General features: G+C 41.2%; 1 protein-coding gene across 4 annotated transcripts; it reads right to left on the reverse strand.

Annotated features, from left to right (window-relative positions):
• Positions 1 to 254: 254 nt before the first annotated feature.
• Positions 255 to 23,130, reverse strand: LOC148038418 (Cysteine proteinases superfamily protein). Of its 4 annotated transcripts, none has more exons than XM_087671683.1 (8): positions 6,622 to 6,826; positions 5,058 to 5,214; positions 4,869 to 4,956; positions 4,624 to 4,687; positions 1,224 to 1,329; positions 1,071 to 1,125; positions 925 to 978; positions 255 to 755 (listed from the first exon to the last, which is right to left on the reverse strand). In XM_087671683.1, the coding sequence occupies exons 1-8, from the start codon at positions 6,686 to 6,688 to the stop codon at positions 612 to 614; spliced, it is 735 nt and encodes a 244-aa protein (XP_087527809.1). In that variant the 5' UTR covers positions 6,689 to 6,826; the 3' UTR covers positions 255 to 611. The 4 variants fall into 4 exon arrangements, with proteins under 4 accessions (XP_087527809.1, XP_087527822.1, XP_087527832.1 ...); XM_087671696.1 differs by lacking the exon at positions 6,622 to 6,826 and adding an exon at positions 22,765 to 22,930 and having other exon boundaries at positions 258 to 755; XM_087671706.1 differs by lacking the exon at positions 6,622 to 6,826 and adding an exon at positions 22,372 to 22,758 and having other exon boundaries at positions 260 to 755.
• Positions 23,131 to 24,339: the final 1,209 nt, after the last annotated feature.

Consider the following 24,339-nt stretch of genomic DNA (forward strand, 5'->3'; position numbering starts at 1 on the left):
CTAGCTATCTTTGTGCAATATTGTCCTTCACGATTCCCATGACTCTATTTTTACAATTCATAGGACCAAGAACATGCATGCTCTTGTAGTCTTGAGAGAAATTCTTGTGCTTTTAACTCAAAGTTTTGTAAGAATCTCATAGCCCACATTTGAGGCCTGAACATCCAGACAGCTTTCAAAAAGCTGACTTCAGTAGTATCACATTATGATGCCACCCAAATAGGTGAAATATGTATGATGATAACTTATATTAGCATTTGGGTCACCTTGAAATAGAAATCTATGCTAGAGGTAAATTACTGTTTAGAAAGCTGCTTTGGATGATTCTTGCAAAGATGATGAAGCTAGTTTGTTTCTTATGACCAAACAGACAACACAATGGAAGTGCTACACAATTAAGAGGCATAAGCCACCTGATAAGTAAAATACTGTTCAATACTTTCTAAAATCTAGAGACACAAGCCAATTAGTAAGTCAACAAACAAAACCTACAAATTTACCTGCTTTAGGATGACATTAAGAAATTTTAGTCTTATGAAGTGGGAATGAAGCATTGACCAAATGATAATATACCAAGGAAGTTTTCACTGAGCTAGAATGAAGTATAGGAGTCATAATAGTAGATCATAGTGGTTGCTTCCACTGTAGAGAAGTCTGACAGGCTTGCAAGGATGCTGCTCCTTTATAGCCTTCAAGAACTCAATACCATACTCCGCAATGGGGACATAACCAGTGCCCCATTGACCTCCTTTTGCCTGCTTTCACAAGAGAATTCAATCGGCATTACACTAGTACTCTCGGTTATTCAATGCATACTAAACAAATGGTGCTCAGAGTCTTCCTGAGTTCATTTGAAATCTAGAGAACGAAAAAAACAGACATGCAAGCCATTGAGGCAGAATACATGCGACAAAAAGTACACACCTCATTCTCTGGAATGTACACAATAATAGGCTGTTTATACATTCTTGATAAGACCTGAATAGAAGCAGTGATAGTTCTGCTTAGAGATTGGACTTGAAAAAAAAAATCTAAACCTAATCCCTAAAAAGTGATGCTAACAGTCGTACCAAGAGCTCTGACTCTCCGCCCCAGAAACTTGAATGTGATATTCGTTTACAGTACCTGCATTTGGCATTTGAGCAACAGAAACCAGCTTTCAGCTCCTTGCTAGCTTTCAAATCCTGCATATGTGAATATAGACTCTTGCAGATCATACTCACCGACTAATGGATTCATCGACTGTTATTGCAATCAATGCTTCTTCATATAATGTCCGTTGTTTCTCACCAGTGCAAATAGCATCCATGACAGAAAGCCGAAGTTCATCTGAAGAGTCAGAAAGGTTCACCTTAGGACACTCAAAACACAACCCATGACACTAAAAGGAGATAATACTGCAGAACAAGCTGATTGAATAGAAGCACTTCAATACTATAATATGTAAAGTATTGGCATAGAAAGAATGCACCAAGCTTCAAATATGCAGCTGAGAAAAAAAATGCCCAGTATATACAAGTTACAACTGCTGGTGTTGAGAAGTAGAACGAAACAAAATTGACATCAGTTCACTGTAAAGTTTACGGTCATGAGGGGATGCAAGCCCAGTAAAGGCAAAGGTGCATGGGATGTTATCATTTAAGCAAGAGTTAAGAGGACTATCGTAATGAATCCTGATTTTCAAAGTAAAGCCTTATTTGAAAAAACTTCTATTCTAAGTCCTTTTCCAAGCAAGGAGCATTGAAAGAAGCTTCTTGTTGTAGATTGCACCACAGTGGAAGGACTTTGGGAGCCTAGCATGAGTTGGACATTTGAGTAAATCAGGGCTACATGAGTTGATATGATCTTTGAGGACCAGGTTGCAATGGTCATCACAAGAGACATTAGACTGGAGAACATTCCCAGCAGCCCTTTTTTACAGTTACCCATAGTTTGTTGAAGAGAGGAGGAGACGGCCCCTTCTCTTCAACAATTTAGTCAGAGACATGCACATTAGGGCAGAGACTGTATCTCTCATTGGGCATTGTGTAGAGATCTCAGATTTAGGAGAGTGGCATGCCTTCACAAAGTTGCCACCAAACAGTTAGAAACAGAGACTCAGGGGCTTTAGAGGAAGATGTACAAGTCCCAGGGAGGTTTCATACATAGCAAACAAGAGTTTGTAAGCTCAGAAATAGTTTTGTATAAATGTGCAACACTTTTGTGACACCGTACATAAGAACATGCGTAGAAATGTCTACTTTACTGCCCTGACACACTCGAACAGAATTGATTGACACATTATGAATCTCTCTTATGGTACATATGGCAGAAAAAGGTGCTTTTCACACATCGAGGTCAAAATGGCCTCGGCTGTAGGGTGTAAATATAAATATATATAAGTATACTCCTCTTGGAAAACTTTCTAGAGTGTCCTTGCATTTGTGATGGTGTCAACCTTATCACAGGATTGATTTAACAAGGCACAATGGAACACCCCTTTTGCTCTTTGCAATTCGAAATTGCAAGGGCAGAATATTAGCCTCCACAATGTTATGCTGATTTTATTCCTCTTTTTTTGTCTGAAAGAGTGCCTAGGTATTCTAGTTCTTTTCACAAGGTCTTGATATAGAACCCTCAAATCTATCTTTCTCTACAAAATTCAATGAGATAAGGTACTTGTAGTTTGTTGGCTTTATACTCTATGGTCATAAGATATACTTTAAAGATTCCAAAGGTGGTGTCCAAGCAGTTAAACTAGGCTTGTAATCGTAAGATTATGAGTCTTGCTGGGGGTATCACTTGGTTGGACACCCATATTCAAGTCATGTGTTTCTCTAAGTTTGGGCCATTATCCACTCGAACAGTACACCTACCAAGGAGGAGGGTCCCCATGCGATTAAGCATGTTGCTCATTTGTCTTGCAGTCAATCCTATCTTCATTTATGCACAATGCCAACATGTGTTTGGAGGTGACATGCCCACTTGTAAGCATTCTGCTGTGAGGAGCTCAAAAAGAACCTTAGAACACACTCTCAAGAGCTCTTATACAACCCAACACAAAGTATAGAGAGCACAGAAGCATAAGCTAAGCCACAGGGGATACAAGAGGTCACTGCTTATCAAGAACCCAAACTGTGTTAGTAGCTCAAACAACTCAAACAAGGAACAACCTGGCTAACCTTAGAAGGTACATCACAAAAACCTCACTTATGACGAACCACTGCAGGCAGAGAGAGAGAGAGAGAGAGAGAGAGAGAGAGAGATGAAATAAAAGGATTTCTCAACATCTTCAGAAGGTCAAAATGACCTAGGAGACCATGAATTGCAACCATCTGTAGAATAATACCATTGTCTAGAAAAGAAACAGTAGCTAAAAGCAAATCCTAACTGACACTATCACAAGTGTGATGATGATCCTAAGATGCCAACAGGTTAAGCCGAAAATACATGGGTCTAGGGAGAGCCAAGTAAATGTCTCTAGAGTTCCATTATCAAGCCAAGTAAATGAAGGTTACTTGACAGGTTGTAAATTTTTTGATAATTTAAGGATTAAGAGGAATTAGGTTAGACTAGTTTCCCATTACGTATCAGTAAATGAAGTATAGAATATTGGTATAACCTCCAAGTGCAGGGAAAATGGTTAAGCCGAAAATACATCAGTAAATGAAGCATAGAATATTGGTATAACCTCCAGCTGATACTATCACAAGTGATAATGATGTTGGGATGCCAAGAGGCTAAGCCAAAAATACATGGGTCTGGAGAGAGCTACCATCTCACCAAGCAGCAATGTCTCTGAAGTTTACTTGACAGGTGGTAAATTTTTCAATAATTTAAGGATTAAGAGAAATTAGGTTAGGTTAGGATCATGTCACGTATCAGTAAATGAAATCGAACCCAGATATGCACTCCTTGTCCGAAGAACAATCCATTGCCAACAGCAACAGCCAACTTTGCAACAATGGAAAGGACTAAATACTAGAAAATGGAAAAGGCTAGGAAACAACAAGAGAGTATTAAACATGAATACTTCTTCACTCTTCAAAATGTGAAAGGGACAACTTTGACAAGCACACTACTCTATGCTAATGATAGTGAGAAGAATAGTAAACAAGCACTAATGAAACAAACGTTTCAGTTATACTTTGGGCAAAACATTAGGAAACAGATGAAACAAAGATGCCAATACCGAGTTTCAGAATGACAAGGCTAGGAAACAGCCGTTTCCTGTGAGTATGCCCCCCTCTTACAAAAGGAAGAAAAGGAATCTTCTCGTGGACTTCAGTTAGGCATAGCACGTGACCTGGTACTCAAATTTCTAAAAGGCTAGCAAGTTGGGCAAGGAAATTATTTGCGGCACAAAATGAAAGCATTCAGAAGACAGCTTGTTGAGGACTAGCATGGCTTGATTATCATCTACCTTTGGTGGTTGCAAGCAGGCAGCACTTTTTCCTAGGCAGGTTGGCCATTTTTCAGGACAGGTCAGCCATCTTTTTCAAGCAATCGGCCATGTTGGCTGCAGGTAGACCATATTTCCTTCCGAGAGGCAACAAAATACAAAGAAGGAAACATCATATCAAAAATCAAGTCCTATCTGGTCTCAACTAGCCCACAGACTTTTATATAAGCAAAAGAATTTACCAGCTTCATCTCGCTCTTCACTAGCACTTAATGTCACACCATCATTGGCAGCCATTCCAAGTGCCTGCAAAACCTTCATTGTTAGGCACACACTTGTGCTAAAAACTGAATACATTTTGACATTCCACCAAAGTATGTTTGGAGAGAAAATGAAAAGGTAAAGAACTATAAAACCAGCAGTGTTCCAAAACCCAAAGCCCAATGTATTCCCCATCTAATAAATACTACAAGTTGGGTGAACATACCAAGGCACGAAACATGCAACGCCCATCACCAGCAACATGATGTACAGCATAATGCTCTTTTCTTTTTGCTGGAAAAAGAGGTTCTTGCCTATGTAAAGCAGGGCAGAAACGATATTTTGTTTAACATGTGCAAGCCACAATAAAAATGCACAATTACATACTCAGCATGTATAGCCATAGATCACTCACTGTAAGGAACCAAGCCTTGCAAAACATGCACCAGAATGATGACTCTTCCCCACTAATGATGAGAGGGAGGTCAATAAACTGCCAAAGCTTTTCCACTTGTCAAGCTTTCTTAACTCAAAAGTAGCTCTTCCAGCTGCAAGCTCATTCATAAGCTCATCTGCATACAAGAGAATCAGAATGCATTTGTCACAAGACAGGATAACATTTCCACAGTGATGTATAAATGGTCCTAATTGTCTGCACTTTTGGAAATGAACAGTGATTTTCATTTGAATACCAGTGCCTGCAAAACATTTGAAAATTTTCGACATTCAACTTGTTAGAAGAAAGCATATGGTTAAGGACTTTATTGACTCGCAGAGAACATTAAAGATGATCAAACAGTGCTCTGGAAACTAAAAACCTGTTAACAGAAAGTTCACGAAAGAATGTGAAGCTCATGTATCTTAGGTGGCATGCAGATCCTTCAGCTAGAGCAAGTTCCTTTGTTGCTCATTTTGCTCTCCTAGATGTGTTGTGTGTGTGTGTGTGTGTGTGTGTGTGTGCACACCTATAAAGAGGGCTTCAAGGATACCCACTGCACAAACATGAGGTGCCGTTCATCTCACAACTGTTACGCAGGCCATGCTCACCACATGACCATTGAACTAGTCTCCAACCAAGCTCTAAATCCATGCTTATAAGTTCCAGTGTCCCATATTATACTTTACAAAATAAGGTAAAGACAACAGTTCATTATGACAAAAAAATTCAACTCAACTTGTGCACATGCAAGAATGCTGTCTGTTCTAGGAGGTGTCATCTATTAATGAGTCAAGGTTACACATATATAGTGGTCTTTAACTAGCAAAGCTTCTAATAACCCTACCTTCCTTTAACTAGGCACTAAACCGCATATTCATCCTTATCCTTAAGCTGAGGCAAAGTTTCTACAAATTGATTTGAGACACAACCATTCCCTGAACTTGATTCTTAAATCAACTGGTTGGCTTCAAGTACTGAAAAACTGCTTAAAATGGTTTCTGAAATTCCAAACAATGGAAAAGCCATAATCCAATAACGTGTGTGATGCATTAAGTAGACAAGACTGAACTTCTTATGTAGAGGAAACATATATTATATTTTAAAGAATCTCCACCACAAAAAGCTTTAGTATTGAAAATCTATCCTCAAATTATTTGAACACCACATTGACATTGTCAAATTCAGTGGTGGCTGTACATCCTAGAATTTCTCAAATAAAGCTGAAGAACCACTCCCACTAACTCACAACATAAAATGGAGAAATATACAGTACAAAGTTGACAATAGTATTACAAATAAGGTCTATACCTAGTTGTGCACCAGTCTAGAGTAGACAATTGGTATCCAGTGCAAAATGGCTTGACTATCCTAACTGTTCAAATGGTTTGACTATCCTAACTATTCTAGATGACTTGAAATTTCATTATAATGAAGACGAAGCATATGAACTACCTAGAATGAAAAGAGAAACACAAACCCCTCACAGAGGAGAAAAGAGGATATTTCTTGCTGGGCCCTCGCTGTCTCCTCTCCTTCCTACCTGCGATGGCGTCTGCACAAGTAGCCTGAATAATTTGCTGCCTGCCGCAGCTGCTGGTTTGGCCCATCCAACCTCTTCCACTCCTAGCTCACATGCTTCCCACACCTCACCTTCTTCCACCGTTACATCCTCCCTCCTTGCGCCTTCTCAACCTCTATTCCTATAAAGAAATACTTTAACAAAGATAGAGAAGTCAAAGTGTACAACAAACACAATAAAAGCAGTAGAATTCAAGAAGAAGAAAACTCAAAGTGATGAATGAATGAGTTGAGAATTCAAACTGTATGTTGGTATGATACAATGGGCCTCAAACCTCTATGTCTCCACTGGATGGGGGATGAGGTGAGCTGGAAGGGGAGTTGGAGACACCAATGACACAGCTCCAAGAGTGCATTGTACCTCAAACAGATCCCAAAAATGCAGCAGCAGTCTCTGATGATGTCAGAATGATGACGGCAGCCGAGTGACAGCCCAGGCTGCTGTAAATGCAGACCTGGCTGAGCTGAGAAGCCTGCAATCAACTGGAGCAGCAGCATAGCAGCCAGCCTGTCTGAAAAAGCAGATGGCAGCAGGGTGTTGGAGACCTCCAGGTAGCAAACACAGGACTGAAGAAAGTGGGTGACAGCTGAAGGATGGTCGCCAGGTGCTGGGCAGCCTGAATCAGCAGCAAACGCAGGGTTTCTGATGATGGCAGACTACGAGTGGTCTGGCACACTTGGCATCACTGACAAATGGTGAAAACACAGCTGAGACATGATCAGAAACAGCTTGTCTGGCTGAGAAAGAAGCAAAGGCAGCTAGGCGAGATGATAGCGACGATGTCAATGCTGAGTAGACTCCTAAATCAGGTCACGTAGCTGGTAGACTGCACAAATATCTGACACAGCACTTCGAAAAAACCACAAACTGAGGTATCCGCCAAGAGAAGGGTGTGTAGCAGACAGGCAGACAGCCCAACAGGCTCATACTCAAGCAGGCCGGGCAGCGGCAAGAAGTTTGGGCAGCCCAGGGCAGTGCAGTTGACAGGCAACAATCAAAACAGGCAGCAGCTTTGGGCAGCGAGCAGGTTAAACCAGGTCAAACCAGATCAAAAGAACAGCACACCAAGTTGACCAATTTTGCAGGTAGCAGGTCCATCATTTTTGCAAGCCAACCTGGCTGAAATCTTCATCTATTTATAAGTTGCCAGCATTTGGGCCCTATGGTCATGTACATTCTCTTGCACATTGTATAACTCATAGGCTGATTTGGTCTTTAGTAGACATTAATATTTCTTTCTTTCTTTCTTCTTTCTCTCTCCCTCCCTCGTGTGCTTCGCTCTATCTCAACCCGTACATCGGCTTCCACAGTGCTGCACTTTGACATGTATCTCATGTGAAGTGTTGATCCACTGACTAAAGAGGATATTTCTGCTAGGATACAACGATACCCTCCCCACGATACAACCTCCATGCCCAAAAAGCAAAATAAGTAACGAAAGTTGGCCATCTCAAAGGTCAAAGAGAGTTGTGCCTTAAGATATGTACTAGAAAATATTTGAGCCCGTGATCAACAAATCATCAATATTAGCAATACATAGATGAACCCCTCTCAAGTGATTTGATGTCCAAATTTGGATCATATAGGGTAAAATCAAAGTTGTGCGTCCTAAAAAAATCATTGGTTGTGCAGAAGTACAAACACAATGCTTGCTTCAGCCCATAAAGAGCTTTCTACAAACAAAAGACCTTACCGCATGGTCTAGAAGAGTGAATCCACATGGTGAGGGAGAGAATAAGCACTTGTGGCCTCTACACAAATGTGATCAATCTCCTCATATTAAGGGGATGCAAAAGGGAAAAGCATGCTCATAGGGTAACATATTGTCATCCACACTATGATAGACACTCAGTGACACCGAGATACACAACATTCTTTTTTTTAGCCTTTATACAAACCCAGTAACCCACAACATGACACCTACCATTAGGAATACATGTAACACCTAGGACTAGGATTAAGCACAAAATAGTTCGCCCTTACAAACATACATTCTAGGGTGTTTGCATAGGGTTAATATTTGGATAAATCATGGCTTCTACACCTAGTTTAGAGTGCACCACCTTAGCAAATCCTTAGGCATTTAGCCACAAAAGGGATACTACCTAACCAAATTGGAAGTGAACTAGGGCAACTTTTACACGAGTAGAAATATGATGATGTAAAAGAGAAAGGGAAAAAAAGGTGTAGTACAATATGAAGTAAATAATTAAAGACACTAATATTTAAAGTTGCATCCCAATCCAAAATGGTAAAAGGAACAAGCACACATGAGTGGAGGAATAATGGTAGTGACGATGTAAGAAGAGAGAAAAAAAGAAGGGTGGAGAGGATGATGGTGCAGAGGAGTTTGGAATAATGGAAGGGGAAGAAAGGGGATAATAAAGGGATAGAGAATGAGGACAAGAGTAGGAGAGAGTGAGGGTATAATGAAGTGGGAGATATAGAAGATGAATGGGAGGTAAGGGAGAGGGAGATGGTGTATGTGATGAAGCAAGGAAAAAGGGTAGTGGAGTGGAGAGGGATGGGAGAGTAGTGAAGGAGAGAGAGAAAACAAAGGTAGTCAAAATGGTGGTAGAGTGGAGTATGTGTGTCCTCCCATTTGAAGGCTCAAAGGGGTCTCCTTTTATAGACACTTGGCTAGATTATATTATCCGTTAGCCCCAATTAATCAAATGTAATCTTAATTGATTAAAGCTCCAAATTGAATGATATACTAGGTAATGTAAGGCAGTGCATAAAGTCTCCCTTCATAGTACATTTTGTTGCCTTGTGTACGTAAGCCTTCATAGTCGACCTTTCCAAAAATAATTTTTTTAAAAGATAAAATACAAAAGTTAAAAAACGTAAGAGAGAGCTTGTGTATGTGTATTACTAACATAATGCGATGCTTTATAATATGGAATGGATACTTTTACAAGATTTTGAGTACAAAAAATGTGAAAATATATATATACTTTGAAGATAGATTCATGAAGCAAAAGGCTTGAATAATAATTCAAAAAAGTCTCAAATCTCCACCATTGTAAATATGGTCTTTCTTACACATCCTTTCGTGCACCAATATATTATTGCATTTTCTTTCTTTGGTGGCCTTAAGCTTTTTCCATACATACACTATTATGAAGCTTCAACTATTAAAAAGGAGGAGTAGCATAGTTAATTTAATAAAAAGCTAGGACAAGTGAGATGCATAAAATGAGAAAATATAAAAGAAAATTAAAAAAATCAAATGTATACACCACATGGGAGAGCTATTGGAGTGTTTTCCTAAAATACTCAAAGACATGTCTATCCAAGCTTAGCCTCATCTCCTCCTTTCAAAGATCTTGGCTCCAAGTGACCAACAACTTTAAATTTTTTGTAGAAGATGTCTTCGTATCCCCTTGTCCTCATATTGACTTTCTTGTATACTTGACATCATTTATTTATATGTAAGGAAACTCTTATGCACTACTCCAAGGTTTTTTAATATCATGTGGCTCACTTTTAAATCCATCCAAGCCCAATGCTAAAATTATTATAGATAAATATTTTCAAAGATGATTACTTCTACAAAAGAATTTCCTAAGGGAAAAGTATATCACTCTTATTTGCTAGAAATATGCAAGCCTTTATAAACATTGATTCCTATATAAAGCTTAAACTATGCACCCAAAGCTATATACACCTTATGTGATTCTAAGAGAAAATTCACATGGAAAAACAAAGGTTATGAAATGCATCCATCATATTTAGCCCTCCCCTTAAGCTAGAGGTATTCATGCCTCTAGCTTCGCCTTCATATTTATGTCAGTGTCGATAAGTTCACAAGATCTTCTTCTCGAGAAAACACACCATGGTGGAAAACCCTACAATGATATGGTTTCAATCTCCAACCATCCACTCAGGTTTTATACATCTTACCCAAGATATCCTGTAACTAATAGATGCCATTGGAATACCTCTCTAGTATAACAAAAGGTCCTTTCCATTTGGCTTTAAACTTACCGTCCTTCTTATTATCAAACTTGTTATCATATCTAAGCACAAGAGACCCTTTCATAATCTCCTTATTTAAGAGCTTGTCATTGAACTTCTTTCTTATTTTCCTTGCTTAGATAGCATAATGTTGAATTATCTTTTCCCTGTCTAATTGCATTTTTTCAAGGTCTAAACTACATTGTCTGATCTTTTCCTTAGGTCCAAGGTTGTTTCTCTCCAAGCCGCAAGCTAGCTAACTCTATCTTGATAGGCAAGAGTGCCTCTTGGCCATAGACCAAATAAAATAGAGTGATCTTCGAAGATGTCTTGAATGAGGTATAGTAGGTCTATCAAATGTTTATTCCAAGTCTTAGGCTTATCATAACCCTATTTAGTGAGGATTTTATGAATCATTCAATTAACCTTCTCTACCATTCCATTGCATTGGGGATATTAAGAAGTAGAATGTCTATGTTTGATGCCTAGTCTCCCCTGAGATCCTTTACAAGGTCTCCACAAAAGCCTAGTTCCCTATTTGAGTCCATCAAAGTAGAGTGCAAAGGCTTTGTCTAGTATCTTGGGTGGCTCCATTTGTGATTGTAGCATGAGCTTGTTGTTGGTTTTTACCTTCTTCTCGTAGTATCTGAAACCATCCTTCCTTCCGTGGATGGGTGATAAATCCCTGATTACAACTTAATTACAGCAGCAAACAATAAATGCAAATCTGAAAATACAAATTTACCTACTGATCTTGGACAATGCATACCTGATTGGCTCCAAAATTGATGCCCCTTTCGGTACTTCTTTAGCTTTATTGAAGAAGAAGTTGATTTACAATGGGATTCTCTTAATCCCCTTCGCAATCCAGACTCCCTTTGCTATCCAAAGTAACTAGCAAGTCTTCAATCTAATTTGCCCCTTAATTCGAGCACTTAATTGGCCTTCGCCCACTTCATAGACAATGGCAATGTCCCAAATTCAATGGTTGGCTAGTCCTCCACCTGAATTTAGCAAAAATTCACCTTCAGTCCTAAAAAATCCAAGTCTTGGAGCTTCCAATTTCTTGCACACTTCCCAAGGCTGCTGCTAAACCCTAATTTCTACTATAAATTAGGGTTTACAACAAAGAAATTTGCAATTTCTCAACCTCCAAGGGTCCAAATGCCGAGATCTTCGGAGCAAGTCTGTAAAATGGCTAGGAGATGAGAGAGAGAGCTGTAGAGAGAGAAATTTCAGAGTTTTGTCGCTAAGAATGACTGAAAATCAGTCAAATGCAGCTATTGCCCTGCCACAACAGCTTGTAGATGCAAAAAACTGATGAAAATCAGTCATTTACTACTGCTACCCTGTCTCAATAGCTTGTAGATGTTGTTACCTGCTGTTCATTTGTCTTCTCCTGCCCTTGGTTGCCTCAAAAGGTCCTCCAATGGCTACAAATCAGACCAGCAACATCTCCTCCCTCTCTCTTGCAGGCTAAATGCACTAAAAATGCCTCTCTTTAACCTCTAAAGACGTTTTTCAATCTTGCATGGGCATTTTTTACAAGTGGCAGCCTTCGCAAATGGTTTTTCCAACATTATCCATAATTAAATATTAATTTTCAATCTTTAAATGTAGTGACGGGTGAGACACGAAGATCAAGACAATCAATCTTTACCCACAGCGAAGAGACAGAGAGAGTAAGAGAGAGCAAATAGCAGAAAGTGAGCACTCTTTTAGATACAATGATGAGTGTGTACCTTTAGGTTTTTAGATAGATATATATATATGTGTAAGTACAAGTGCTAAGAGTGTGTTCACAACCGAGCACATTTAAAGACACGAGGGCCTTTATTCCCAACAATCTCCCACCTAAAGGCAATGTGCCTTAAGAGGAGAAAAGAATCAGCTAAATCTAGGTATGTACAAAGCTGAAATACATATATCTATCCAACTCCCACCATGTGTCAGCAATGAGCAAACCGCTCTGCTGGAAGACCGTTCGTGAGAAGGTTTGCAGGATTATCATCTGTATACACTTTGACAAGCTCAATGCTCTTGCTGCCAAGTACATCTCTAATGAAGTGGTACTTCACCTGTATATGCTTTGTCTTTGCATGAAAGACAGGATTCCATACTAGCATAATAGTACTCTGACTATCACAATGGAGAACAGGTAACTCTGTGATACCAAGCTCTTCCACCAGACGTGAAAGTCATAAAGCCTCCTTGCAAGCCTCAGTGGCAGCTACATACTCTGCCTCTGTAGTACACAATGCAACACACTTTTGTAGCCTAGAGATCCAAGAGATTGCTCCTCCTGTGAAAGTAAACACATACCTAGAAGTGGACTTTCTGCAATCTGCATGACCAACATAGTCTGCATCCATAAAGCCAACAACAGATGCCTTCTACTTCCCAAAGCAGATGCACAACTCCTTTGTGCCTTTGAGGTATCTCATAATACCTTTCACTGCATCCCAATGCTTCTTGCTAGGGTTTGCCATGTATCTGCTAACCACTCCCACTGCAAAGGCAATGTCAGGTTGTGTAGCAACCATAGCATACATCAAACTGCCAACAACTGAAGCATATGGCATCTTGGCCATTTCAACCTTCCCATCATCAGATGTAGGGTTGTCCTCTGCATTGAGTTTCACATATAGAGACAATGAAACCCCAATCGTTTTCTCCCCCCTCCATATTGAAACGTTGCAAAACCTTGGAGATATACTCCTGAGATAGATAGAGTGATCCTTTTGACCTATCTCTGAGTATTCGCGTACCACGAATGTGATTTGCATCACCAAGATCCTTCATGTCAAAGCTGCCATGAAGACTTTGCTTCAGGGAGTCCAAGGCATGAGTATACCTGCCAAAAAAAAGCATGTCGTCAACATACAAAACCAAGATACTCAGGCTGCCATCTATTGCCTTCTTGGTGTACAAGCAATGATCCACTTGACTTCTATGGAAACCTTAAGACTGCATAAATATATCAAACTTATGATACCATTCTCTTGGTAGTTGTTTCAACGCATACAAACTCTTTTTGAGTTTACATACTATCTTTTCTTTCCCTTTTTCCACAAACCCTTCAGGCTGCTGCATATATATGTCTTCATGGATATCACCATGTAAAAACACGATCTTTGCATCCATCTGTATGAGCTCCATATCTTCAACTGCAACCAAGTCCAAAATGGTTCTCAATGTAGTCATTTTGACTACGGGAGAGAAAATCTCATCAAAGTCAATTACATGCTCCTGCTTGTACTCCTTTGCAACCAATCGTGCTTTGTACTTTGGTAATGAACCAAAAGTGACCTTCATCTTGTAAACCCATTTGCATGGAAGTGTTTTCTGCCCTTCAGACAACTGCACTAAGTCCCAAGTGCCATTTTTCTCAAGAGATTCCATTTCTGACAACATGGCTTTATACCATTTCTTAATGTCCTGTCTGTCCATTGCTTCCTTGAAGCAAGGCGGTTCACCACAGTCTATCAACATGACATAATCAGCCACATTGTTTGCACCAGGAACAAATCTATCAGATTGTCTAGTAGCCCTAGACGATCTCCTAACCCAATGGTCATTGTTTGCTGGTTGTTCCTGCAAATTTTCATTTTCAGCATGCTGTCCTTGCATTTCAGCCTACAAATCAGCATTAACAGCTTGTTGTCCTGGTTGTTCCTGCACGCGGCTCATTATCATGGGCAATAGCTGGCTCATCATTTCCTGCATTTACAGGTTCATTTACAGCAAATATTTGCTGCTATACAGCAAGCACATTTTGTTGTCCAAAAGGTATTTATTCCCGGAATACAACCCTACGGACCTCCTTAGTCTTTTCGGGCTATTTATGCATGTGATCTTCCCGGAAGATAACGTCATTGCTGCATACTACTTTCCTTTTCTCGGGATCCCACAATTTATACCCCATTTCACCCTCATCACCATATCCTAGAAAAATGCATTTACAGGACTTTGGCTCAAGTTTGCTGCCTTTTTTTTTTTTTACGAATGTGCATAAAAGCCTCACAGCCAAACACTTTCATGTGAGCATATGAAGGTGGCTTGCCTGACCACGCTTTTTGGGGAACTCCCCCTCCCCCCCAAAGACCTGTTTGGTGACCGATTAATTAAGTGTACGGCTATCATAACAGCCTCTACCCAAAAACCATGGGATAATGCAGCATGAGATAGCGGCATACGAACCTTATCTTGTATGGTCCAATTCATACGCTCTGCAACTCCATTTTGGGATGGATTATGAGAGACAGTGAGCTCCCTCTTTATCCCTTTATGCCTAAAAGGCCTTGAACACATATTCCCTACCATTGTCAGAGCGAAGACACTTAAGTGTCTTATCTGTCTGATTTTCAGCCAATGCCAAAAACTTTTTAAACTTGTCAAGCACTTCATCCTTGCTACGAATAGGATAAACCCATACCTTTCGTGTAGCATCATCAACAAAGGTGACAATATTTATTTCCCCCTAAAGATAATCTTGGCATCTGACATACATCTAAATGTACTAACTCTAGAGGAGAAGATTTTAGCGAAAGAGACTTTTTATGAGACGTTTGTGCATGTTCGTCATAAATACAATGATCACAGTGCTCAAAATCAACATAACGAAGACAAGGCAAGTAACCCAAACAAGAAAGCACTTTCATTCCTTTTTGACTCATGTGTCCCAACCGGCCATGCCACAAAGAAACGATTGGCTGCTCGGTCACGGTAACAACATGGTCACGCATACTAGATACATGAAGTGGATACAAAGTATCACTCTTGCAACCTCTGACAATCACTCTAGATCCCTTACAGATCTTCCATTTTCCATCACCAAAGGTGGTATGAAAACCATCATCATCTAGCTGCCTTGTGCTAATCAAGCTCTTCTTGAGCTGAGGTACATGCCGTGCATGCTGAAGTGTAAAGACAGAGCCATGCTGAAATTGTAACTGCACACTGCCAATACCTGCAATCTCACATGCATAGTTGTCCCCAAGATGGACAACACCATGTCAACCCCCTATATAGGCAGAGAACTACTCATGATGAGGGGTGACATGAAAGGAAGCACCTAAATCGAGAATCCAGGTATGCATGTCATCATTTGTATCTGCAAATAAAGCATGTGCACCAAAGTGTGAAGAGACGAAGAGTACGTCACTCCCACTATCATTGTCATGAGTGACTACATTCACCTCTTCAATTTTTACACTGCTTTTATTAGGCTAACTGTTCTTTTTCTCTTTCTTACTATGGTCTGTCTTCTTGCCCTTTTCTTTCTCTTTCTTCCATTTGTAGCAGTCACATTTAAAGTGACCCTTCTTGCCACAGTGATGGCATTCAACATCTTTGCCACGAGATTTACTGTGTCCCTTGCTATCAGATTTGCTGCCTTTCTGCTGTGATCTGCCCCTAGTATGCAAAGCACTGGAAGACTTACTTGATGCATTGTTCTGACGATTCATTTCTTCCATAAGTAGAGCACTCTCTACATCAGCATATAAAAGGATCACATTAAAATTGCTCATAGCAGTCCTAAATGTATCCCAACTCTCTGGTAGAGTGCAAAGCAAGAAAGTAGCCTCAAATTCTTCATCAATCAAGAACTTCAAGGCAACCAGCTGGCTGAAAATAGAGTTAAACTTGCTCAAGTGAGTAGAGTTGTTGTACCCTCTTCCATACACAAATCCATAAGCTTTTTCAGCCAATACACTTTGCTTGCAGCACTCTTCTGTGCATACAGTTCTTCCAATCGAGTCCATATAGCATATGCAGAATCCAAACCTTCAATGTTAAACAGCAAGGCATCAGAAATCGATAGCTCGATGGTTGAGCGTGCAAGCTCATTTAACTCATCCCAATCTTCATGTTCCATGTCCGCGGGCTTTGCCCCTTTGGTTTTGATTGGCTTTGCCTGCTTCTTTTGCAACAGGATATTGTAGCACTGCTTTTGCCAAACTGCAAAGTTATGTGCGCCTTCAAGCTTCTTTAGGTGCATCAGATTACTGCTGTCATTGCTGCCAGCCATGATTTTCAGCCCAAATGTGACCAAAAAACAGCAAATGCAGGCCCAAAACTGTCACCCAAGTGACCAAGGTACAAACAAGTACCAACCAGTAATAAATAACTACGTAGGAGCACAGATTTCAGATCTGTAATTAAATTTTCAGAAGCACCAAACCATGTGCTACAGCATTCCACAACTGATTACAGATGTTCCAAGGGCATATGCATCACATTACATAAGAAATCCCAAATTTTAGCTGCAATTTCTGTTGTATATGTACCCACAGTCATAAAATTTAACACGAACGGTCAAAAGCCCCAAAATTTTGTGCTCAAAGCATCAAACACACATCTGCATTTTCTGCGTCATGCATAAAACAGGCCAATTTTGCCAAAATAGAGCAATTTTAGTAAAATCCCCAAATTTTACCAAGTGTTGATGTCCAAATTGTGTGGAATTCAACCTGCATGTATGTAAACTGACCAAATGCTACACAAATTTTACGCAAACTACAAAAGCCCCAAATTGCACGAGATCCAATATGCATCAATGTCGAGAAATTGGGTAAATTTCAGCCCAATTTGTGCATGTACATGAAAAGCCCCAAATGTCGAGGTCAAAATGTCACAAATTTCTGCAATCTTTGAGACAAATAACACTATTGCATCTTGCTCACATTAAAAATAGACAAATCCCCAAATTTTCCAAGTCCTACGTTGACCCGCTAGCACGTCGCGCAACGCTAACACCGCCTGCCTACCTGCTCGCACTTGTCGCAGGTCCGTCACGCTGCCTGTCACCCAGTCGCCCGCCTGCTGAAACATCGCGCCCGCTTGTCACTCACCTGCGACTGCTGACTGGTCCACGTTCCGTCAACTTGCAGTCGCCCAGTCGAGAACGGCTGCCACCTAACTACCTTGTGGTCGCTAGTCTGCAGCATGGTCTCTCCACACTCCTGCCTGTTCACCTTGTGCAATATTCTGCTTGTCTTCTGCTGTGATGGTCTTCTTCACGGGAAGCATGCACAAAAGTCAGTTCTGATACCAGTTTGTAGTGACGGGTGAGGCACGAAGATCGAGAGAGTCAGTCTTTACGCACAACGAAGAGACAGAGAGAGTGAGAGAGAGCAAATAGCAGAGAGTGAGCACTCTTTTAGGTACAATGACGAGTATATACCTTTAGGTGTGTATATATATATATATATATATATATATATATATATATATATATGTAAGTATAAGTGCTAAGAGTGTGTTCACACTCGAGCACATTTAAAAGCATGTGTAAGTACAAGTGCTAAGAGTGTGTTCACACCCGAGCACATTTAAAGACACGAGGGCCTTTATTCCCAACATTAAATACTGAACATTAATCTAATAATTATAGGTACCATTAAATGCCACTTCTCTAGTGTCATCAAACTGACACTTATGGCCAAATGAATAACCTAGACCAACAACTGGCACCAAATACTATCAAGTACTTGTGCGACATAACTTATAGCAACTTTTGCCTTTAACATCCTGTGATTTCCTCCAGTCCCGGGCTCATAAATTTACTCTAACCCCAATTACACCTCACAGGTGCAACATTTATTTAACCATGTGATTAAAAATTAATCCACATGTTAAGTGAGGCTTCAAAAATACATGTCCTCATGACAGTATCTTTGAGTTAGTGCATTGGCAAGTGCATGCTCGAATTAAATCATCCACAATTACTCTAAAGTCAAATTCTTACAACTACATCACCCAATTAGAAATCCTAGATGAAACATCCATATGTTATAGGGCATAGAGAAAGGTTTTCTCTACAATGATAACAATGAAGCACCTTGGTAAAAGATAGGAGCAAAACTTCTTTACGCCAAACATAAGAGCTAAAACCATCTGCTCAGCAAGAGTGTAGTTATCCTACATAACACGGGTCATCAAACAAAAGTTAGAGCAAACAAGCTCCATAGAATGTGCATGGTTCCTCCGTGACCTCCCCGGTCCATCTTGCGGTTCCCACTCCTCACGGACCCCCTCGATCCCTGAATCTCGAAGTGTGTCACGGGCCCAACGAGGAGGGATCTGTCCGACTGCCCATAAAAAGTGGCGCCTATATGTGCTATGCCACGTGGCACCTATACGCTGCCTGCGCAGACAGTAAATTGTCCGACTACTGACGTGTCCTCTGCCATATGACTGTCCAAGAAATGACTGTCTAACACTTCTTGGATTTGTTGTCCTTCTTTTGGTCCTTCCCCATTCTTCTGAAAGGCTTGACCAACCAATGCCTCCGATTTGGGAGCATTTTGTCCCTTCAACTGTTCCTCTTGGTCCAAGACCATAGGAACCAACTCTTCCTACTGAAGAGTCAACTCCTGCCTCGATGCAATAAGGGCGGAATTAAAGATATCGAATCGTGGCGGCAACTGGGACAACAAGGTAATCGCCATGTTTTCGGAGGAAATAGGCTTCCCCGCATTTTGAACCTGCATCTAAAGCTATCGAAGCTTGTTGATGCGTTCCTGAAGCGAACAAGACTTATTCACGAACAAGGTCCAGATTTGCACATCCATATATCCAGTCGAGCTCCAGCCATATCTCTCAAGCCACCATTAAGTGCTCAATATGGGCTATCACTGCTGTAGTACAAGATAGAAAAAGAAAAGAACGAATCCTGGCATGCAGTTTGTCGTCCCAATGAGACTAGGCCTTGGTCGACTTTGCACGAGCATTGGAAAAAACTTTGGACTCATCTCTCACTGAGGGCCTGTCAATCTCCTCCACAAGCTTTGCCAAATCATAAGACTCCAGAATGACCAACATCATCACGCGCCAGATGCGGTAATTGTCACCATCAAGCTTCTGATCTGATGGAAGAGCCGATAGGACAGCAGGTACCTTCCTGTCCATGATTGCCTCGAACTCCAAATCAGTCTCTGTAGACATGTTCACCTGCAATGCCTGCACAAACACAAAATCAGCCCCCTTTGACTATGTAAACGCAGCCTATTAGGGCTGTTTCCTCTGCTTCTTGAACCTTCTTCAACTGCCGGAGGTGATGAAAAGGTAAAATCTACAGTAGAAGGCCTAAAGCACAACCTTCCTCCCCTTCCAACAGCAATAACCTGTAGCAAATTCACCAGCTGAACTCCTTTCCCACACGCCCACACTCACTTCAGCCTTGTTCCGATGCGCAGCCCTCCCGCTCACCCTCAAATGCTCAAAACGCAGCCTTGTGTCACGTTGAAATCTCCTCTTCAAGTAGGTTCTTCAATCAATTAGTCCGATTTCACCGCTCTGATACCATGTCAGAGTGCAGCGATGCGGAACCGTAGGACAGACTAAGAGACAACAAACACAGAGAGAGAGAGAGAGAGAGAGAGAGAGTGAAGGAGAGTATTTACGAGAAAAAAAAAAGAGTGAAGGAGAGTGAAACGCAGAAAATCTGCAATGTAGCATGTTGTATAGGAGTGCAGAAAATATACACAGGTGCAAAGCACATATCTGCATGTGTCTCCACCTTGAGGACCTCGATCTCCGTCAGCCCACGTGGCATTAGTCACAGCAAGCTGTCTCTGTCAGATCTCAAGATCCAAGATGTCAAAGTGCTGGACCAGTTTGCTATAAATAGCAGAAAATAACACAAAAACAATAGGCAGAATCAGGTCGGCTGCATTTAATGCAGTTGACTGCACAGAAAACCTGGCCGACTGCAGAAAAATCATGTCCGACTGCTGTTATGCCACGTGGCACCTGCGCTTGCTGACGTGGCTCCTATGCACTGTCCGTACTGCTGATGTGGCACTCTATTGGCTAGGAAATGACTCTCTAACAGGTACTTGGTCCTAAAGACACATTTAACTCCAATCACCTTCCTATGAGCAGGCCGAGAGACAAGATCCCAAGTGCCATTCCACTCATCGCACCCAACTCCTACTCCATAGCCTTCTTCAATGCTATGACTACAAAGCCTCCTTCACGGAGGTAGGCTCCCTATCCTACATGGCATGAGACATCAAACAATGGTTAGTACAAACAAGCTCGATAGAGAGTGTCTACTTCCTTCGAGATCGCCGCCAAAAGCCATTCTGCAACTACTACTCCTTCCTCAATCTTTATATCATGGAGGGTATCATGTCCCAGCAAGCTGATACTCCCCTCGCCGCTCTACCTCTATCAAAGTCTCTACAACATTCACCATTGTTGGCTCAATGAGTGAGTCCGATGGTGCAACAATCTCCTCCATGATGTGGGGTGGGGGGGGGGAGCCTCAAAAGGCATAGGCTCCAAAGGCAAAGGCACTAGATCAGATGTCCAACTATCACCTGGATCTCCAAGTATGGGATGTTCAACACCCCCCTACAACTAAAAACTCCATAAACTGAACATCTCAACTCGTGTATACCTCCCATGAAATGGGATCCCAAAGCTTGTATCCCTAGGACTATGAGCTATAACCCACAAACACATGTCGTTTGGAAGCTGGCTCAAACTTATCCCTCTATTTCTTTAGAATGTGAACATAAGCATCACTCCTGAACACCCAAAGGTACGTCATACCAACCACAGCCAATGTAGGGAATCAATGAAGGATGTGAACAGCGATGGCCAATTGCTTCAGCCCATAGACACTGAATTGTCTACCAATGCTCCCTCATAGTCCGCACCATCTCAATCACACTACAATTCTTCCCCTCCAATATGCCATTCTCCTGAGGTGTGTTCATATTGGCAAACTCGTGGTGAATGCCATGATCTGCACAAAACATGGCTAGCTCATTGAATACAAACTTCTCTCCTTTGTCAGCGCAAGACCTTGAGGTTCCTACCTAACATGTTCTCCTTGAAGGCCTGCTGATGTTTGGCCTATTACCCACAAGAAAGGCCACCCAAGTGCACAATTTTTTGTGCAAAAAATACTACCGCCCATCAATGTGCCTTAGAAAAGGATGTGAATACGTGTGAAATGGACTCGAAATGACTAAAATGCTGCACTAGCACTAAATGCATGCATATGCCTAGAGCATTTCAAAGCTCCCATGTCTCCATCTCACTCTAACAGAGCTCACAACAATCAAGAGATAACGACAAGACACACTAAATGCCAACAATAGACTACCGCATTTTGTCATCCTAGCCCCAAAGATTCTTGCCTTTTAACATCTGGCCTGCTACCCTAGTGTCTTCAGTTCTCTACATTAAATTTACTACATTGACCGGCCTTTATCTGCATTTCATCACCTCAGCTCTAGTCTACTACATTGACATCTTTTTGGTGGTTTTAGTGCACTTGGGATCCATCCTTAAACAAGGAAACCCTCCCTCAACCTGCTCCCACAAGAGACAGCACTGTTGGGTAGTCTCTACTCCTTGAGCTCCCTACATTTGTATTGAATTCTCTTCATCCATTCATTCGTTAGCATCCATTCATTCACTACTTTCTTATTCTTTCCTTCTGTTGTCCTTGTTTCAGTTCATTATGTTCCAAATGTTCTTGTTTGAGTTCATTAAGTTCCTATCATGGCTGTACACTTTGAGTTTTTTCTCCGTGCAAACCCTTGCACTTATGGACTCTTTGCTTGAAAGGGAAAGAAAGCTAAAAATGAAATATGTTGAAGGCACATCTCCAAAAGTTGGTAGAGACAAATTCAAAGCAAAAACAAGTTAAAAAGTAGACCACAGTCATCCTAGCTTGGTCCCTGCAATTTCTTACTCAACATGGTTGTACATCAACTAGTTGTTTCGTACCTGGGACCGTTCTTGGAATCGCTTCCCAGTATATTACATAAGACTCAAAAAACTAATGTAAAGGAGAACATGCCCGATCCACTTTTAAGTGCTCTGTCTGCATTCATTATGCTGATATGAGCGGTTGAATAATGCCAAGAAGCAAATGCCACCACCTTTACAACAACCACTAGCAGTAATTCTTGCAGCCATGTGCTGTTTTACCTCACACCTAGAGGACATGCCGCTAAATCTGCTTGATTGGGCAAAATGTGGTTGATGAAAAACACAGGTCTGGCATAAGTATAATATTGTGTAATGTCTAGTATGTTGCCTACAATCACTCCTTACTCTTGCTCAAAATGCTCAAGTATGTGTTCACTTGAGCTCTGTGCTGCTGTTTTCTATTCCTACCCTTATGCATTTGATTACTTAGCAGGTGCTGCTGTCCGGCCAGGCAACATGTGCTATTCTTCTATGCACCTGCTGGAAGATATGGCCTGTGTCTCCATAATAGCGTACCTCACTCTGGTAAATTGACTAACGAGCCGTGCTACAAGAGACATTTCTTTTGAGGAGAAGGAAATACAAACAATGAAGACACGCGAGGAGGAAAGAAGGGGATTGGAAAGTATCCATACCCGTTGCCATTGTTAAGGCGTTTGACCGATGTGGACGACAGAAATGCACCTGCGACACCCATGTGATATTGTACTGTTAGAATCATAGGAACAAGGATGGGTTCACATCCGTTGGTTGGGACAAACAAGTAAAGGAGTATCACATGCCCATCCAATGTGTATACTTGTCATAGGAACAAGGATGGGTTCACATCCATTGGTTGGGACAAACAAGTAAAGGAGTATCACATGCCCATCCAATGTGTATACTTGTCATTTTGAAAGCAAAAATGTGGCTTTTCTTTTGAACCCACCGCAATTTTTACCAGCCTCACACCCCAAAAACAAAATTTGGCTAATGGCAAATGTTCTACTTTAGAGGTGACAATATTTGATTCAACAAAAGTGTGCGTAAATTTTTATGAGTTACTGCTTTTAAGCTATATATGTATATATATGCATGCGTTTTTGTTGCATGTATGAACCCAACCTAAGGGCGATCACACACTCATCCTTGCCCACTTTGGAAGGGTGAAAAAGCAACCAAACACCATGTTTCTTTTGTAAAATAAACTATTTTACTTATGACCACTTGGGAAAACCTTATCCATAGCAAGATAGTCAAAACCACCACATCACTATGTTCAAGAGAGGGTAAGCTATCATATATTAGTAATTTTTAGCCCTAAGCTTCATCATACATAGTAGAATGTATTATTATTATTATTCTCAAACCTGCAGCTCCCATACTAAACCAAATTTGAATTGACCTTTCCTCTTGATTGCTCAACTCATGATTGGAAAGGTGAATGTGACACTGTGGTGGTGGGTGGAAAGGTGGTTGCTCATGATTGCTCTTGGCCGACTCACACACACACACACACACACACTCTCTCTCTCTCTCTCTCTCTCTCTCTCTCTCTCTCTCTCTCTCTCTCTCTCTCTCTCTCTCTCTCTCTCTCTCTCTCTCTCTCTCTCTCTCTCTCTCTCTATGTGTGTGTGTGTGTGTGTGTGTGTGTGTGTGTGTGTGTGTGTGGATAGCCACCTATAGGCCACTTGCAAGCACAAGCCACTTGCGGGCCACCTAAGTTGTCTGCGCACATCCCCAAAATAGGAGAGAAGGCTATGGCCCCCTCCTTAGAGATAACCCCCTCTTGTGCTCACAGTGTCAATCGAGTCTCCCCATGAGAATCCTCTGCTTGGCATCAACAGCCACGTACAGGTCTCTCCATTGAAGTCCCACATCTGTTGTCACTGTAGTAGTGCCATTTCTGTGTCTTTCGGTGTCAATAGTACACCCCTTAGGACTGAAGGAAGCATGGAAGGTATTTTGTTGGAGATGATGTAGACATATGCCTAGAGAGCCAAT

The sequence above is a fragment of the Lygodium microphyllum genome, chromosome 3 (assembly GCF_053477565.2).
Source record: "Lygodium microphyllum isolate KBCC chromosome 3, Lygodium_microphyllum_v1.1.10, whole genome shotgun sequence".
Lineage (NCBI taxonomy): Eukaryota > Viridiplantae > Streptophyta > Polypodiopsida > Schizaeales > Lygodiaceae > Lygodium > Lygodium microphyllum.

Bases quoted from the DNA above. Each gene is read 5' to 3' on its own strand.
- LOC148038418 (XM_087671683.1), bottom strand. From the start codon at position 6,688: ATGGGCCAAACCAGCAGCTGCGGCAGGCAGCAAATTATTCAGGCTACT. The intron at 1,330-4,623 runs GTAAATTCTTTT...CTGACTCTTCAG, and splicing joins TGAAGAGCGAGATGAAGCTG to ATGAACTTCGGCTTTCTGTC. The intron at 979-1,070 runs GTACGACTGTTA...GCTTCTATTCAG, and splicing joins GCGGAGAGTCAGAGCTCTTG to GTCTTATCAAGAATGTATAA.